This window comes from Mustela lutreola, chromosome 4 (assembly GCF_030435805.1).
Source record: "Mustela lutreola isolate mMusLut2 chromosome 4, mMusLut2.pri, whole genome shotgun sequence".
NCBI lineage: Eukaryota > Metazoa > Chordata > Mammalia > Carnivora > Mustelidae > Mustela > Mustela lutreola.
The window spans coordinates 121,340,381-121,359,410 of NC_081293.1; the positions used below are offsets into that span (position 1 = coordinate 121,340,381).

General features: G+C 37.1%; 1 protein-coding gene across 7 annotated transcripts in view; it reads right to left on the bottom strand.

Annotated features, from left to right (window-relative positions):
• CACNA2D1 (calcium voltage-gated channel auxiliary subunit alpha2delta 1) overlaps positions 1-19,030 on the bottom strand; it is a 504,453-nt gene that overhangs the window by 127,131 nt on the left and 358,292 nt on the right. For all 7 annotated transcript variants that reach the window (XM_059170974.1, XM_059170972.1, XM_059170973.1 and 4 more), the window contains exon 7: positions 13,220-13,351. In XM_059170974.1, coding sequence (XP_059026957.1) covers positions 13,220-13,351 — 132 coding nt within the window. The remainder of the gene's footprint in view (positions 1-13,219; positions 13,352-19,030) is intronic.

Sequence of the window (19,030 nt, forward strand, 5' to 3'; positions counted from 1 at the left end):
CCTTGGTCCTACTGGCTGGATCTAATTGGTATTATGTGGGTCACTGCTTTAAGCTCACCTCAGTCATCTCTTATGGATTTTTAGAGATGGTTCTGAATTCTTAGCCATGATAATGAATTTGGACTGTTGTTAAACCTACATTAATTCAATAAATGTGTACCATATAGTTCGTAAGATTTCCAGGAATCTCAATGTTGCTGCCCAAATACTACTGTTCCAGAATGAATTATCCATATTCCCTAATTCGCATCATGGCTCCTATATCAAGGTCCAGGATAAGTCTCAATAACAGACTGAGGGTTATGTACCCACACAAAAATGCCAGAGAATAAGGCCAGGCAAATAGCTGGCCTTTTCAGAGTCTGTGTTACAAGCTGGGCTTCGTTCTCCAGTAAAACTTTCAACCTGGGAAATACCCAAGACATGGAAAGGATTCACTATCTTCTACAGTAATACAAAATAACTTAATGAACAATCTTAAGTCTCCTGTTTATTAGCACAAAGTTTATTTCTTACTCATATGAAGTCTAAGTGATATATCACTAGCCCCAGGGGCATAGATACTGCTACAAGATGGTATTCAATCACCTAGAGCTGGTGGCACTTTTGTCTTTTTCAGCGTCGGGTTTCTAGAGTCCCTCAGGAAGCGTGGAGAGGGCACACCAAGTCCTAACAATCACAGGTTTGAACAGAGACCTCTTGCTTCCACTCATACTACTGGTGCTAGATAGATACAAAGGAGGTCTGACAAGTATAGTACCTGGTGGGGTGTCATTTGCAAAGGCAAAAATTCACAATGTAATGAGAAGACACAACTTTGGCAGGCAGCTAATAACCTTGGCCATAGGTACAGATGGACAACTAAAATATAAGTAATGTCCACTACTCTAACATGAGTTTTCTGTTGTCAGTGACGTTTTGAGTAAACCACCTCTAAAATGAGAGACGATGATGGGCTAAGTTCAGAACTCAGTAAATATAAAAAAGATGTTGGATTTAAGAATGATTTCTAGATTCAGGTCCCTAGGTGGCTCTGTCAGTTAGGCGTCTGACCCTTGATTCCGGCTCATGGTCATGGGACAGAGCCCTGCCTTGTGTTCTGTGCTCAGTGGAGATTCTACTGAAGATTTTCTGTCCCTTTGCTCCTCCCCACCATGTTCTCTCTCTCTCTCTCTCTCTCTCTCTCTCTCTCTCTTTTAAAAGCTTGACTTCTAGACTCAATCTTAGGACTGAGATTGCTAGCACAAGAAACTCACTACAAGCCAACTCTGTATTGTTTTTGATGCTGTTTGTGTTACCAATGCAACACAAGACTAGACTGCAGAAATCTTCTTCCTGTTTTGAACCCAAAAGCAGTATCTGGGCTCAAAAACTTCTGCAGAAACACCAGGATAGGAAAGCTGTTTTGCCCCAAGCACATCCCTCTTCAGACCTGCCAGAGAGGTCTACAGACAGAAGGCTTACTCCCAAAGGAAACCAATGGGCTGCCTAATCAAAAAATCTTTATCCAAGAGCAGGCTGTATTTGTGTTTCTTACTCAAAGAATTGTGATAGGTATCATAAACATGTGACTGCTATGTACTTCCTACTCTTTTTTCAAATGACAATTTTTATTATGGTCATCCAGAAGACAGTATCATTGCATAGAAGACACCTGAGCAATAATGGAAATGGGCGGAGGGAGAGCAACTGGCATTCAGTTGTATTATAAACAGTCAAATTAGGAAAAGTTGCATCAACATGATAGAGAGTATTGCATATTCCCTGGAGATCCTGGATTATTATGTACTAACTTGGTGGGATTTTGGATCATCTTGTATGGAAAGATGGTGAGTGTGTTCTACATGTGGGGGGAAAAAAACTTAGGCACAGGTATTCGGATGACCAAAGAAATAGTCTGTGGGCTTTAAAATACTCTTCTCCATCCTCCTAGTAATAATACCTCCCAAGTTTTAGGTGATTATGTACTAGAAACTGTATTTCTCAGTTTCTCTTGCCACAGTGGGGCCATGTGATGAAATTCCCATCAACAGCATTTGAAAAGCAACACATGTGCAAGTCTTTGGTCATGCTGTTTACCTTTCACTAATTTTCCCCTTCCTTTTCACCTTAACAATAAATATGATAAGTGTCGATCTAGTTTTAATCCTACAGATGGGGACAACAACCCAAAGAATGGTACACAGATGGGACCACACTTGCTCTACAACGAATCTACCATTAAGGTAAGAGTAAAATATATGTAGTCTCAGTTATGTTAGCCATTGTTTAATTTAACTGAACCAATAATCTGATAGGGGTCAGAACTCAACCCCATTACACTGAGCTAAACATAAAGGAAGTGAACACTTCCCAGAGTGTCTGAAATCTCCTTCACTATTTCTTTCTGACATTCCTCTATCTTCTTAGGACTGTGCTATTTTGGCCCTGAAGCAAAAGCTTATTGCTTAGATGCTGATATTACTAGAATCTAGTTCATTTTCATGTCTTATCTTTCATTGATCATTACTGAATTTAGAGGCACATTCCCAAGTCAAGTTCTCAAATGCTGAATGACTGAGGCTTGATGGCACAGAGCCACTGATGAGATGCGGAGGCAGAAGACTAGAAGGAAGCCATTCCACTGGAACCAATGCTCATAGGAAGAGTCTATCCTCTTGTGTCTTCTTCACATGTTCTTGTCTGATTGGTAACAGCCTAGTGTAGAACTTCAGAAATGAGCTTGGCACTAGTCTACCTAAATTTTTCATTGCTTGAATTACTGAGCCTTTTTCAATAAAATGAGAGGAAGGATGCCTATTTCCCACTTCCAAGGGTTATAGATAAGAGTCAATGATTTTCACACACAACACTTAGAACTAAGTTGGCACATAATAGGCAATCCATATGTGAATGTTAGAAAACAATATCATTGGGTCACTGAAACTACTTATTATAGAGAGAGGTTTTAAATAGAATAGAGGATGTGCTTAGATTTTCACTGCCTACAAGCACGCTCCCATTACTAGGGCTTGGAACGTTCTACCATTTCATCCTACTCCATTGCCAATGATGCAGGCTGCTGTCATAGAGTCAATAAAAATTTCCCGGCCATCTTAAAAAGGACTACATGAGGTCACTCCAGAAATCCCATGGAGAACACTGGCATAGATTAAGGGGAGTAGGATGGGAAAGGGGTATAGGCACAGACCTAGATAATTGCAACACTGAGTTTCTTTACAGTTTCCATCTATGCTTTGCCCTTGTTTCACTTTATTTAGAAATAATTCTCTTAAGTTCTACTTGGATACTTGTTTTCAGCTGAAGTAGCTGTTATGTTAATCTGTCCAGCTTAATTTAACACCTATTCTTCACTATACACAAGGCATTGTCATAGGTGAGATGGGAAGTGTACACACCTACACGCCCACACAGACACACACACATGCACACATGCACACACCCCAGCTATCGTTACCAGCAGTTGCTTACACTGCAATGCTTTTTATAAAGAATGTATACAGACTTTATTTGGAAGGAAGATAAAACCTGATGGCTATTATAATATAAATGAAAAACAATTTCTCTGAGGAAAAAGCAAAAAAAAAAAAAAGATTGCTTTAGGGGAAAGCTTTCACATGAAAGGTGGTGCTTGTATTCTATGTAAATGACAGGTAAGATACCTATGACCAAGGATGGAGCTCTGACATTAAAACATTAAGAGAAGACCTGAAAATAGATTATAAAAAATAAAACAAACAAAAAGAGAGAAAGGGGCAATGTAGGAGTGCGTGATCAAGAATAAACCAGGTAGTAAGTAAAACCGGAGATGGACAATGGGTTAAGGTGTTCGGATGAGGCGAACTCTGCAGTCAGGGTGCCAGATGTCATTAAGTCAACAATTCCAAGATTGTATAATTTGACTTGAGAACTGATAACCTAAACTGGGTTTCTAACTTGTTAATCTACTCATCAGCTATCTCTTGGCATTGCATTTTAATCTAACATGTTCATAATTTTTTCTCTCACCTGTGAATTTCTCCAGAGCAAAATTCTTTCTAGTATTTGAATTCTTAGAATAGTTTGGTTTCTTTGGCAACAGGCCGTTAGCTTGTTCTTACCACTTTACCAATTTGCAACCCATACTTGACTATATTGATTCAATTAATGCAATTTGGGGGGGATTTTAATTTAGTTACTGAGCCATGAGGTTTGATGTCCACATATCCCTGTCTTGGCTTGAGAGTGCCATTGATATCACTAGGGTAGTATGTCCAGAACACCTCTAACTTAGAGATAAATGAGCAGCACTAACTCACATACAGATAGACTATATCACAGCCAAGGATAAATCACTGTAGTTCGAAAAACAAAAGCATTATTACAAAATGATTTGCTGGTAATTCTACCAATGCCAGGAAAGCAATACGGAAAACATTTTCATTGAACATAAGGGGTTATCTGTCTGTCAGCAGGAGCAGCAGATGACAAATACATTGTGCAGTTAAGTGGAATATTCAGCAAAGTAAATAGTGCAGAAGGACATAAGCATTTAGATGGCCCCTAAGTAGTTATTAGCTGTGGCTCAGAAATAAGCTTGAAAACACAAGTTCTAGAAAGATGAAGATTTACTGAAGAATCATTTCAGGTATGTACTACCTAGAGAAAAATGGAACTCTGACAGAAGAAGTTTCCCATTTGGTAAGCAAACAAATCCAATGAGATAATATTGATATATTCATAAAAACAAAAAAAATTTGATTCTATGAAAACAAGTTACCTGTTTTGTATAAGTCAATACCTCTTAGACAATGTTGATAATAATATGTTTCTTATTTTATTTGATGTAACTAACAGAAGTGCTTAGAAAGGTGCCTGAATTTGTGACAAAGATGTTAATTTTTCCTCCATAAAATACAATGAACATAAAATGAATTACACAGCAAAGATGTTCCTATGTATATAAAAATGGGTGGCATGAGGTATAGAAATTTAACAATGTATAAAAGAAAAAAGAACAGAATGAGAGAGATCCTTCAGACGTTAAAAAGAAATAAGAAGCTTTTTAGCAAGACTTATTCTCATATTTCATATACAGTGTTATCTACCATTCAGTTTTACAAGCAACGTCCAGGTTCATGTTAGTATCTAACTACTCTTTCCTGTCAGCAATAAAATAAATCACTTAATTTAAGCATGACTGGATCCATAGTTGATTGCAAAATGGGTATCTATTACAACCCTTATGTGTGAAAAACAAGACAGTTTTAGATAAGAGAGGTAAGAGATGAGGCTATACAAAAGGCAACTAAAGCCTACTGAATCTCTGTGAATCAGGATCAATTGCGAATTTCAGGATAATATCATGTGTATGTGAGTGAGTGAGTGTGTGTGTGTGTGTGTGTGTGTGTGTGTGTGATTACTGTTCTAAACCAAACTTACCAATTTACTCCCCAAATAAAAATCCTTCTGGTATTTTTTTTTCAGCATACAGTGCCAACATTCTCATATCTACTCAAACTAAACATTACAGTCATCTTAACTTACACCTTGTGTCTGTCACCAAATTCATTTATCAGATATAATTCAGATATAACAATGCATTAATTTGATACACTTCTCTGGGCAGTGCTAAGTGAAAAAGTCAGACAGAGAACAATAAATATTATATGATCTCTCTTACATGTGGTATCTAAGGAAGCTGAACTCACAGAGAGTAGAATGACGGTGGCCTGGGGCGGGGGGAGAAATTATAGAGTGAGGTTTGCCAAAGGGTACAAACATCCAGTCAAAAGATGAGTAAGTTCTGGAGGTACAGCATGGTGAGTATAGTTAGTAATACATTACCTACTTGGAAGTCACTAAGAAACGGCATCTTAAATGGTCTCACCACAAAAGAGAAATGACAATCATGTGAGGTAATAGGGAGGTGTTACCCAGCACTGCACTGGTACTGACTCTGCAATATATAAGTGTATCAATATATATATATTTTTTTGTAACATCTCTAATATCCTCATTTTTTTCTATCCAAAGAGTCTCCTTTTTAAATTCCTATTTGGGAGGTGCCTGGGGTAGGGGTTCAGTCGGTGAAGTATCAGCCTTTGGCTCAGATCATGATCTCCGGGTCCTGGTATCGAGCCGCATGTCAGGCTTCCTGCTCAGCGGGGAATCTGCTTCTTCCTCTCCCTCTGCCCCTCCCCATCACTCATTCTCTCTCTTTCTGTCTCTCAAATGAATAAATAGAATCTTTTTAAAAATTTAAAAAATTGATTCCTGTTTGGTCCCTGTTCACATCTTTAACATCCCACATCTGATTGCTACAATAGTGTACCTTCTGGTCAAGGTTCTCTTGGTGTTTCTCCTTCCCGTGAGAATATACACTGTTTTAGCTAGTCTATTCCACGGCTCAAAATGTTGGTGGTATTTTCCTACACATTAAATCCCAAACAATTCTGACATTAGAAGCCACGTAATCTGTCATTAAGCGAAGTTTTGATCTGATAGCACACTTCTGTAACAAACTCTTAGATTAACTGGGTTTACAAGCCTCTCATAGTACGTGCTCATCTCCGGCTCTCACTTGGTGCCTTTCTTCCTTCTAATTTTCCTTCAACTTGATTTTTCAATCCATAGTTCATAAACCAAGCCTGTAACTCTGGTCTCTAATCACTTTGCCTTTTTCAAAACTCCTATAGCAAATCTACTGTTACAGCCGGTCTAATTTATCTGACATTTAATCATTTAATGATCTGTATGGTAATCTAAATTTCAAGATATATAAAGGAGGACTCCATAATTAGATTAAAATATCAGGTGGATAGGAAAAATTTGGTCTTTTAAAACACTCATGTGGGGGCACCTAAGTGTCTCAGTGGGTTAAGCATCTGCCTTCAGCTCAAGCTCATGGTCTCAGGGTCCTGGGATCAAGCCCTGAGTTGGGCTGCTTGCTCGGCGGGGAGTCTGCTTCTCTCTCTGCCTCTATGCACTTGATCTTTCTCTCTCTCTAATAAGTAAAATCTCTTTAAAAGCTTTAAAAAATAAAAAAATAAAACACACATGTGCACAGAGTAACCATGTCAGAGGTGTTTTTGTCCCCGAGTATCTCTTCTCTCCTCTCTAGTAGAGCTTCTGCTTCGTCAGCTGCATAATGACCACCTTGAAGGTAACTGGGCCCATGAGGCCACTGAATTCTGGTCAACATCCCACAACAGTAAAGGTTTTATGTGACATCCAACAAGTACCCTCAACAGGAGGGAGAATACCGTTCTTTGTCCCTTAAGAAAGAACACAAGTAACAGTGGTGGGCCTAAGGCAGAGGCCACACTCGGATGACAGAAATCAAACAGGCCGTGGACCCTTTCTTTGGGTATCATCCCTATCAGCCCCTGTCTACACAATGATGGATACGCTGACTTAAGGGAGAAACTAACTTCCATAGTGTTGAAATCAAGTCATTTTTGTAGTTGGTAGTATTCCTAACCAGTATACTGGATTTTAAGAATTACTAGCATAAAAACACGATAGTGTAATCATTTCCATCTCAAGTTTGTTTATACAGTGATCTGCAAATACAATACATTTATAGTTAAACCTGGCATCCATTCATGAATAGCAAAGTAAAAAAGAAAATGGCATTTTTAAAGAAAGATAGCTGATCACCGGAAACAGTACTTCTATACATACCATAAATATTAAGACACTATCCCATTTTCTTCAAATTGGCTAGAAATCGATAACAAATGCTGCCTTCATATATAACCAAGAAGGGGGGAAAAAAGTATTCTTCGGATTAAGCTGTCATCTGCTGACTGATATTTCAAGTACTTCGGAGCTCTTTTCCAAAAAGTACTAAACAACTCAAGACCAATTACCATCCATAAGGAAAAAATATGTCACTTCATACACTTTGCACACAGGTTCTTTGCATTTTATTCTAGCAAATCTTAGCAGATAGAACAACAAAGAATTGTCTCCCAGAGGTATATTTAACACTAATTCAACAAGTAATAGGTCACTTTATTGTTTTGAAATGAACAAATGAAGGAGGCAGAGAAAGAACAAGTGCCTAATAAGACATTAAGAAAATGTCATATGAAAATGAAGTAGAATTCTTTTTTCTGCAAATACAACTAATTATCTGAAAAAAAGAGTAAGTACTGCTTCCATCGGCATTTCAGTGAGCCACTAATTCCTAATTACAATCCCAATTACAGCAGGAATTAAAACACTTGCAGGAGATATTAATAGGTAAATGAATAACTTGTACCTCTGTTTTAACGATAGCTAAAAATTCACAAAGTTGACAGCTCTTGAAAGCAGTTTAATAGCTTTAAAGTTCATTTATCCAAATCATTTAAGAGCTTTCAAAGAAAGGCACTCATAAATTAAAGTGATTTTTCAGTTAGCACATACTCAATGAAGATGGCTCTAGACATGGACTCTGGCTTTGGCTATGCCACGAAGCGATTCCTGGGACTTCTTGTCCCACAACAAAGACTGTGGACTTCACAAATACTGAAGCCTCAACATTTAAGTAGGTAATGTTATTGTCTGCGCTGGAAGTCATCTTCCATCATCCCAAATTAACTGGTGACGAAATAGGCTCACAGGTACAACATGACATAACATGACTTAGGCAAAGTAAGCAACTCTGCTGATAGAACTTTCCACATGCATCAAGACCTCTTCTTCACCCAATATGCTGTCCTTTCCATTATTACACAGCCAGGACCCTGAGATCATGACCTGAACCAAAAGCAGACCTTAACCAACTGAGCCACCCAGGCACCCACGTGGCAAAAAATTTTTAAAAGATAGTTGACAGAATTTTTTTTTTAAAGGTTTATTTATTTATTTGACAGAGATCACATGTAGGCAGAAAGGCAGGCTGAGGGAGAGGAAGAAGCAGGATCCCTGCCGAGCAGAGAGTCCAATGCAGGGCTCGATCCCAGAACCCTGAGACCATGACCTGAGCTGAAGGCAGAGCCACCCAGGTGCCCCAACAGAATTTTTTTTAAATATAAAATCTCTACACTTAGACTAGTAGAATAAATAGTTTGATCCCCACAAGAATTTTGTGACATAATGTGGAAGCTGATCTTCCTGTATTACAAATGCAGAAACTCAGAGCGTGACAGATACAGTTGATAGATCTAGCTAAAAGAAATATAGGACACCCAGTTAAATCTGAATATTGATAAAGATCAGATATTTTTAGTATATTTCCCAAATATTGCATAACTATATTAAAAAATTCTTTGCTGGGGCGCCTGGGTGGCTCAGTGGGTTAAGCCCCTGCCTTCGGCTCAGGTCATGATCCCAGGGTCCTGGGATCGAGCCCCGCATCGGGATCTCTGCTCAGCGGGGAGCCTGCTTCTTCCTCTCTCTCTGCCTACTTGTGATCTCTGTCTGTCAAATAAACTAAACAAATAAAATCTTAAAAAAAAAATTCTTTGCTATCTGTGTGAAATTCACACTTAACTGAGCAACTTTTATTTTACCTGGAAGCTCCACTGAGAAGTATCTTAACCAAGGTCAGAGGCTAAAACCTTCGTCTCTGGACCACCTCCACCATGTGGTGCTAACATTACTGCTTAGAAATGTGGAAGGGGTTATAAACAGATGGCTATTTCAGTTTCCTTGTCAACTGACTCTAATCTCAATTATGTTCTTCGATTTCTCACATGAAGACAAAAATGAATTTAGGCAAAATTATTCTAGGTGATACTCACTCTTGTAAAAATGTCTACTGTTTTCTATTTCCAAAGTACTTTACAGTTTATTATCTCATTGGTAACAACCTTCAGGGAATAAACTGAGATGTTAGTGGGTTTTCTTGTATTGTTTTGTTTTCCAGATTTGATCAAGGCTGAGCAAATTTAGAAAATCCAACCAGTTTCTCACAGCTACTAGGGAGATCTAAACCTGAGGTGTAAGTCTTGTTATATAAAAATCCAGTTATGTAAAAGTAACATATATTCTAATTCCATTCATAGTAAGATAATTAACAATATTAAAGGCTATTTTTTTTTAAAGATTTATTTATTTATTTATTTGACAGAGAGCGATCACAAGTAGACAGAGAGGCAGACAGAGAGAGAGGGAAGCAGGCTCCCCGCCAAGCAGAGAGCCTGATGTGGGACTCGATCCCAGGACCCTGAGATCATGACCTGAGCCGAAGGCAGCGGCTTAACCCACTGAGCCACCCAGGCGCCCTTAAAGGCTATTTTTGACCTTTACTTTAACATACACTTATCAAGGATGAGCCACTCTACCTTATCCTGACCTGTATCAAAATGGTAAGATCAGAGGGAAAAAGTATGACTTCCTGAGTAATTTTTAAAAATGACTTCACTTTAAAAAGAATGATAATAAGTCTTTAAACTTGAAAAAAGTGTTGAATGTATTAAAAGCCTGTCAGCATCAACACAAATATGGTGGCTTAGTTCCAAATTTTAATATTATCTTAATGTCTTTGATAAAGAGACTCCGTTCTATTATATTGGTAATATTAAAAAAAAAAAAAAGTTCATTCAGGTTTTAAACAAAAACAAAACAAAAAAGGGGGGGAAGGAAATTCTGCCATTTGTGACAACATGTATGAACCCAGAGAATATCACACTAAGGGAAATAAGCCAAAGAAAGAAAGAAAAATACTACATGATCCCACTTCCATGAGGAGTCTGAAAGAGCAAAGTCACAGAAGTGGGGTAGAATGGTGGTTGTCTGAGGCTGGGACATGTGGGAAATGGGGAGGTACTAGTCAGAGGATACGAAGTTTTAATTATGCAGGAGGAATAAATCCTAGAGATCTTCTATTTAACATAATACCTATAGTTAAAAATAATATATTACACATCTAAATATTTGCTAACCCTCTTATCACAAAACATAGAATAATAAACAAGATGGTAGGAAGAAACTTCTAGAGATGATGGATAGGTTTACAATACTGACTGTAGCAATGGTATCAGGGGTGTATACTTATCTCCCAACTCATCAAGTTGTACCCATCATGTACGGCTTTTGTATGTCAAAAGGTAGTCAGAAACAAAATGAAATATAAAGCTTAGGAAAAGATCACCAAAGTTTCAATTACGTCAAGTGTATTTCATAGCAGTCAAGACAGCCATTTTAAATGACCTCCTCTAACAGGTAAATGAATTCAAGCCATCAGTCCCACAGGGAACCAACTTTCTGGCACACCTTTGTTGAAAAATTAAGTATCGCAAGAGGCTAGGGTTGCTTCCACGGCTACTATTATGGAGGTATCATAAGGATTCAGCTAAATTAAACACTGAAAATTCTTTTCCAAGACAAAGTGGACAAATGTCAACAAATTTAAAAATATATGAAGAGGGTTAAGAAAAAAAAATCAAAGCTATTACCTTTGATTAGCATTTAAAATGAAAGAATATAGAAGATAAAAAGGCTAAAAGTTAACTGTTATTTGTAAAAAGAACCATCTTTAAAAAATGCTCGTAACTCAACCTATCTTTCCTTCCTCCTCTTGACCCCATGCTTTCTCTCTCCTTTCTTCTTAATGCAATCTTCCCTCTGTTTCCCTTCCTATTTCTCTTAGAATCTTTGTCTGTTGTTTTTCTTAGCATCATCAATTTCCCTTTGGCACTGGGCTCTTGGTTTTTCATTATTAACTAATTTTCTCTCTTCTTTTCCCACCTTTCCATCAATTTCTCATAAATGGAATTGGTAACAAGGCAATACATTTTAGAAGATTTTACAGCTATATAATGCTATAAGTTACTGACAGATGTATTCTTATATCTGTGTATTACTGAACAGGTCACCTAGTGTCTAATTACTATGTCTCAAAATGACACTTAGAAATGTTTTGTAAGACTTGATATAAATACCTAAATAACTTTAAAAAATTATAAACTTTATAAACTACATAAAAACCTAAATAACTTTAAGGTTTATATATTTTTTTAAAGAATTTACCTATTTATTTGACAGAGAGAAAAAGAGAGAGAACACGCAGGCAGAACAGGTAGAGGGAGAAGCAGGGGCCCCATGAGCAGAGAGTTTGATGTAGGATTCGATTACATATTACATAGATACTAACATTATTTTATTAACTCATGATTTTTTTCAACAAAGAAAAATAAAGTAGGTCTTGACTAGCCCACTGGTTTCTACAAAAGACCTGTCACTGATCTTAGCATCTGGGGTTCACATCGACGCAGAATGTCTACCTAATCTGAGTGCTATTCAGTCTGAGGAAGGCCACATAATTGTCTATTTAATGTTATTGCCATACAAAGCTACAGATTAGCTAATGCCTACTTCACCCCATTTTCACTGGTGTGTCTTTTTATTGTGAATAACTCTACTTGTTAAAAATACTTAGAAAACTTCAGTCTCACAAAAAATTCTTCTATGTATCACAATTGTTTAAAGCCAAATTACCTAACATCCCGTAAAGATCAAGCAAAAATCATTTGTGCTTGTCAGCCTGCTCTAAAAGGTGAATTTAAAAATACCAGCAGACATTCCACTTAGTCTTTTCAACAGGTTCTGGGGATCTATACACATCATATACTTTTCTTTTTTTGTTCCTGATTTATTTCTCCTTACCCTCCTTTGTGAGAATAAAGGATATTACAAAAGGGTTCATTCATTTTAATGTGTAAAATACACTGATCTTCTCTGAATACATATCCTCACGAAGATGCCCTCAGAAGCAATCCAACCGGGTACTTACACAAGCTCTATTTTCTTTGAATTTTCATTTTATTTCTCATCATACTCATTTGAACAAATCCCCATTCACTAATTAAAGCAAAGCATCAACACTCTTCAGACAAAACAACACGGACTTGAAATGTGGAGAAATATTTCAGGGAGCTTCTAAAAATTCTATTCCATTCTTCACTGCGATTCAACATGTTGTCCATGCTGAGCAGATGGACCCTCGTCTCCGAACTGTTTTAAGATTCATGATAACCCCCTGTCCCAAGTACACAGACACCTGCTCACCGCACCGCTGCAGCCTGGCTGGACTCCAGACGCCAAGAGCTGCAGCTGTGCCTGAGGCCTCGCAGTTTAAAGTGATTTGGGTAGATACAGAACCATGTAAGAATACACTTTCCTTATCAAAGTGGCGTGATATCTTTTTCTCACAATATGGGAGAAGCTAACAGATATTAGAAAAAAAGAAATATTAAGTCTGGTACTTACATTTCATTGGATACCTACTGAGTCATTGAGCACTTACCTGGGTAATACCGGGCGAGGCCTGTGGCACTGCCAAACACCTGCCACAGCAATGAAGGATCTTCCTCTCGATTTTTTTTGAAAACTTCATCTAAGGCACTTGTCCAGTTGAGTTCATTTAACACAATCGTCGCTGATGAAAAAAAAAAGAAAAAAGGAAAAATTCAAATTTATTATTACTATTTGAATCCATCATTTATTTGCCAAATAATGTTACAGCTTTTCATCAGCTTATCTCTGAAAATGCTCTAACGCGATGCTTGTCAACGGGTTTAGACAAGGAATTATTTCTCCAGACAAATTTTTATATGACGGAAGCCATGTTGACCATCTGGGCTGGGTAACTGTTGTGGGAGCTATTCTGTGCTTTGTGGATTGTTTAGCAGCGCCTATGGCCTCTACTCATTAGATGTCAGTTACCACCCCCACACACCCACCCCCACCAGCTGTGATAAGCACCATGTTTCCCTGACCTTGTCAGAATACAAACAAAACCGCCCCCTGTGGGGAACCACTGTGATACACAGAACAGGCAATAGCAGCTCTGTGGGTTGAGCAGGGGTGGAGGGACTCATACCTCACCTTGAAGCAGCTCAGCTCTGAAGAAGAAACCTACTGAGAGCCTCAGGACAGAGTTTAATGGTCACACTTCCCTCAACTACTGATGATTCTCTGTAACACTCTAACATAATTAGGTCCTTACGGGAATGAAAATTTAAAAAAAGATGTTTGCCATTTAACATAGTCTGTGTTTACACAACAACAAATCAACAAATGTATACATCTTGACAAAGAAAATTTACTCAGAGGCTAGACAATACCAGTGCTAGAAATCCAAAGTAGCTGATGCTTTACTACTACTTTTTTTTTTTAAGATTTTATTTGACAAGAGAGATCACAAGTAGGCAGAGAGGCAGGCAAAGAGAGAAGCAGGCTCACCGCCGAGTAGAGAGACCAATGTGGGACTCGATCTCAGGACCCTGAGATCATGACCTGAGCCGAAGACAGAGGCTTTACCCACTGAGCCAACCAGGCGCCCCTTTACTACCTACTTTTGTGAGCAACAGTTCTTTTTTTCTGGTTAGTTCAATTAAATATTAGAGAATGAGGCTAATAAGGGCCTGGCCCCAGATTTTGATTCTTACTGACAACTACTGATTGAACTTGGATAGGGACTAAAAACATTTGCCATCCATTATAATGAAAGAGAAGCTACCATAAGGTGGGGTTTAGTGTATCATTATGGGGCTCCGTGATCAGAGCATCTTATTTCTAACACAGCGAACATTTCCTTAGCTTAGAATATTATCTTCCCTTTACACAAAAGGATGACATACATCATCTCACATCTTTTCTCCCCCCTTTATATGGAATATATGTACCACGCCCCCAGCAGATCAGGAGACTGGACAGCTGTGCACTTGACAATCTATGGTCAAGCCTAAACAGAGGAAATGCGTGTGGGATAAGGACTGGAGAAATTGCTTAATTTCTATTTTCTGGGACCAAAGCAAATGAAGGCGGCAAATGCAGTCAAAGTTAAATCACACCCAAAATTCTGTAAAGGTCAAAGAAACAAAAGAATTTTTAACAAGAAAGATGCACAGCATATGTGTTTATATTTTTAAGCTTATCATTTACTAAAAAAAAAAAAAAAAAAAGAAAGAAAACAAGGGTCTTGTGAAATTGTCCTGGGACCGGCATCCAAATGCATTTCTCATTATTGAGAACTAACAAGATTTCCATCTTTATGGATGTGATTACTTGCAGAAAGATCAGTTGTGTGTGTGAATATTCATGAGCTGGGTCAGATCCACGGTGTGTCTGAGATACTAGTGAATTTATATTCAAGAGCATGATCCAATGAACATTAAGTGACCCATTATATAAAAATTCATATTCACATGGATAACCTGAACTAATACTATTCATGAATATTTATAGTTATATACAAAACATCACAGAAAAAGAGGAACATTGTACTTTTCTTTAAACAGTCGTGAATTTTACAGTAATATTCTACTGAACAAATAATCATGTTTATTTATGATTCAGATACACTTTATTAGTTGCCAATCTACTCTAGCTATCTCTTCAATTTCCTTCACTCTTTAATTCACATCAAGCAACAACTGGTATCTAATTATTTTTAATAAAGTTTTATTTGTTTTCAAGGTTGCTGATTGTTTTCTTAGTTTTATTTGATGACAACTACCAAATATCAGGCTTTGATATGCTGATTGTTAATTATACTTTAGGTACTGGGGGGGGGGGAGTCAAGCTCTGAATTTTTTTTTAAGATTTATTTATTGACACAGAGAGAGATAGCAAGAGAGGGAACACAAGCAGGGGGAGTGGGAGAAGCAGACTCCCTGCTGAGCAGGGAACAGGAGGCTGGACTCCATTCTAGGACCCTGGAATCATGACCTGAGCTGAAGGCAGATGCTTAACTGAGCCACCCAGGCACCCCAGAATATTCTTATTATGGTGATGGGTCTTAAAGTTTGCAGTTTATGTATCTGAAAATTCCTTTGCAGATAAGACATTAATGAAGTAGGTATCAAAATGTTTTTCTCAAAACTTGTTCATCTGCGAATGAGCCAGGGACTTAAGGAATCTACAGTAATAGGCGCCTGAACGGATTTTAAGTTCCATTCAAATGAGAGAAAGGGAACTGTATCTCTGTCAGATGTGCAAGGCTTAATCCCAGATTAGGGTTACAGATGCTTCCATTTGCCCTCGTCTACGGATCAAGATTTTCTTAGTGCCATCATTATTCTGTTAGTCATTATCTTTACTTGAACATCTGAAGCAAGAAATCAAAATCAAAGAATCTGTTGCGGGAGTGCAAAGTTAGCTCCAGTCTTTCTTCAGAGAACTTTAGAGAGACGTTTAGAGAGAACAATCATACTGTTCCAGTTCCTGAAAACACCAAAACTACAAAGTAACATAAATTGCTTCATTAGAAATTAATTTTTTCCTCAAATTATACTGAGCAAGTTAAAAATGTATTAAAAACAAATGTAAAGCATCAACGCCCACCGGAAAGTATGAATGCATTTTAGACCCCTCTTGCCTATTTGGCTATATTTTCCTGATCCACTCTATGTATTACATTTGACTAATACATCTATTTTATTTTAGTTTCTTAAACTACGTCCCTAAAGTGAACAAACTTTTATCTGCTTAACCTTATAAAATTAAATAGCTTTTCCAGAATCATTTGGTGTCTCATCTCTCTCCACTTCTATGCCATTAGCATAACTCAGGCTGCACAATACTGAAATAACTGGGTAATCTGCAGATGATAGAAGATTGAAACTAATGCAGATTATTGGCCCTGGTGAAATGAAGTTTATGTCATTTCCTGAATCTATTCTCTTGCCCTGCTAGTTCCATTATAGTTACCTACACTTTTTTTCTTTCTTTCTCTCTCTCTCTTATCTAAATTCACAAGTAGACTTTACTTAGGAAGATGTTTTTAAGTAATTCTTCTGGCACAACTGTGTAGAAAGCCTGGTGCCTTAGAAAAGTTAAAAGTTACTGTAGATTTTTTGTTTGTTTCGTATTACCAAGTGTTTACGTGGTTGGGCTGTGCCTTTCTGTCCTCAACCAGTATTTTCAGTCTCTTCCTCTTCCCTAAGACCATAGTACTTACAAGACATAAAACATAATCTTTTTATGATGAAAAAAATAATAAAATGAGCCCAAATACCTCAGAAAATTATTTTCAACAAGTATTACTGTTCAATAGGAATATGAAAACATATTGTTCTTTCTGATAAAGACTCAACACTCCATGAGTAACTGTGGCATCCTGACTCACTAAAATTCAACATACTTTGTTTGCCTTTGTCATTGTTTATTACCAAGAATTTTGAAAGCAATTATTTCCTGTAAGTCACAATCTTTATTTGAATGCCTACACAAAAAAAAACCAAAATGCAAAGTATTCCACCTAATTACAGAAATTATGATATAACTTTGTAGCCAAAAAATATTTCATATAGTTATTTCAAAATAAATTATTTTTTAAAGAAATCCTGCAATATTTCCTGGCCCCAAACAAAACTTCATGCTTTTAGACAGATATACTTAAGAACACAGATAATAGCTCTGCTACTTTTCTATAGGCTTAGCAATATTTAAAATATCTTATTTCATATTTTCAATTACACATTGTGTGTGTATTGCATTATTTAACATATGCTACATTCACTCATGCCATTTTACTCATTGCTCCCTGCAACCTTCTCATGTCCTCCATTCACATCCACTTTGAATTTCTCAGTTGAACAAATCTTACAAGCACAGGAGTGGCCTACATTTTTTTTTTCCCCCACTGTGGAAGACAAACAAGTCTACAGTGATCTAGCCCTGAACCTAGTGCCAATTACTAATGAACTTAACTAAGTGTCTTACGCCTGCATGAAGAGTAAAGTTAGTCCTCATTTTAGGATCACTTCTAAGAAACGGAGATTTTTTATTTTTGTAAGAATGTTTTATTCTGGGGAAAAAAAAAAAAGTCTTTTATAAATATGCAAGGCTAAGCCTGTTGAAAGCCATGAATGCTGGAAAAGTCAACCTTGACTCAGGCCTCTATTCTGAATGGTAGGACAGGATTTCACTGTTAATTGATTCAGAGGACCAAGCATCCATCTCTATTCTTCCTATAGTTAGTTTTCAAAAGCATGGCCTTGGGGTTCAGCCATTCTCTTTCAGAATATTCTATTGTTCAATCTGGCTTCTCAAGGGAACAAAGAAAAATCTAATTTGTAACAGGACAAAAGAAGTGCCTTACATTTCCTGCTAATTCTTCTAAAATACAGGACTTAAACCTACATCAGACTTATGACATGGATTAAAGAATCATTGACAAGTTCTGAATCCCATTTTCCTCCACAAATTTCAACCCAAAAAGGGTTGCACTACTGCTCCCATTTAAACAGGAAGACATTTTCTTGATTTAGTCAAGGCTCACGACTTCATCATGCTTTCGAAGCATCATATGACTATTTGAAAAACCTTAAGATCATTTGTAATGCCCATAAATGTCAACTAAATCTTTCAATGAAACAGATAGAAGCTAGTAAAAATAAAGAAAAAAACGTAGTAGGATTTATTCAAAATATAAAATAACTTTGGTAAGTCTACATCAAAAATGCATTTTCTAAAATACAAGACAGTTTTGACCAGTCTTAGGTAAGACCTACAGGTATTAAAGCCATGAAACAAAAGAGATACTAAAACTACTTTTGTTTAACCATACTAAATATGTTATAGTTTCATAAACAAAAAACAGGAGAACTGGTTAAAATGTTTAAGATACTATTTCCATTTAACTAATAATACTGCTCTATTATAGCCTTGCATTTAGGTAACATTGGTATGGGTTATTTAAACTATAGCCACTGATAAAGTCAGTGATATTTAATTAACCACATACTGTGGCAGGAAGAACATTATGCCATTTAACTTTTAGAATGGCACTTTGAGATACTAATAGTATCTCCTTTTTTATTGTGACAAAAATAAAACCTAGGAAAGACTTTCAATTTGACAAAACAAAAAACACAGAGCTTTAGAGACAGCACTCAATTGTATCCCATTCTAAAATTTGTACTGTTTATGAGCAACCGATTTCTAAGCTTTCATTTTATATGTAGCTCTGATTATCTAAAACTTTAAATATGAAAAAAAAAAAAAACTGTACTTTTGTAGCCCACTGTTTCTCAATTGAGACCACTATTCCTCCCCGAGGAATAGTCAGCAATGCCGAGAGATATTGTGATTGTCAAGATCCGCAAGCGTC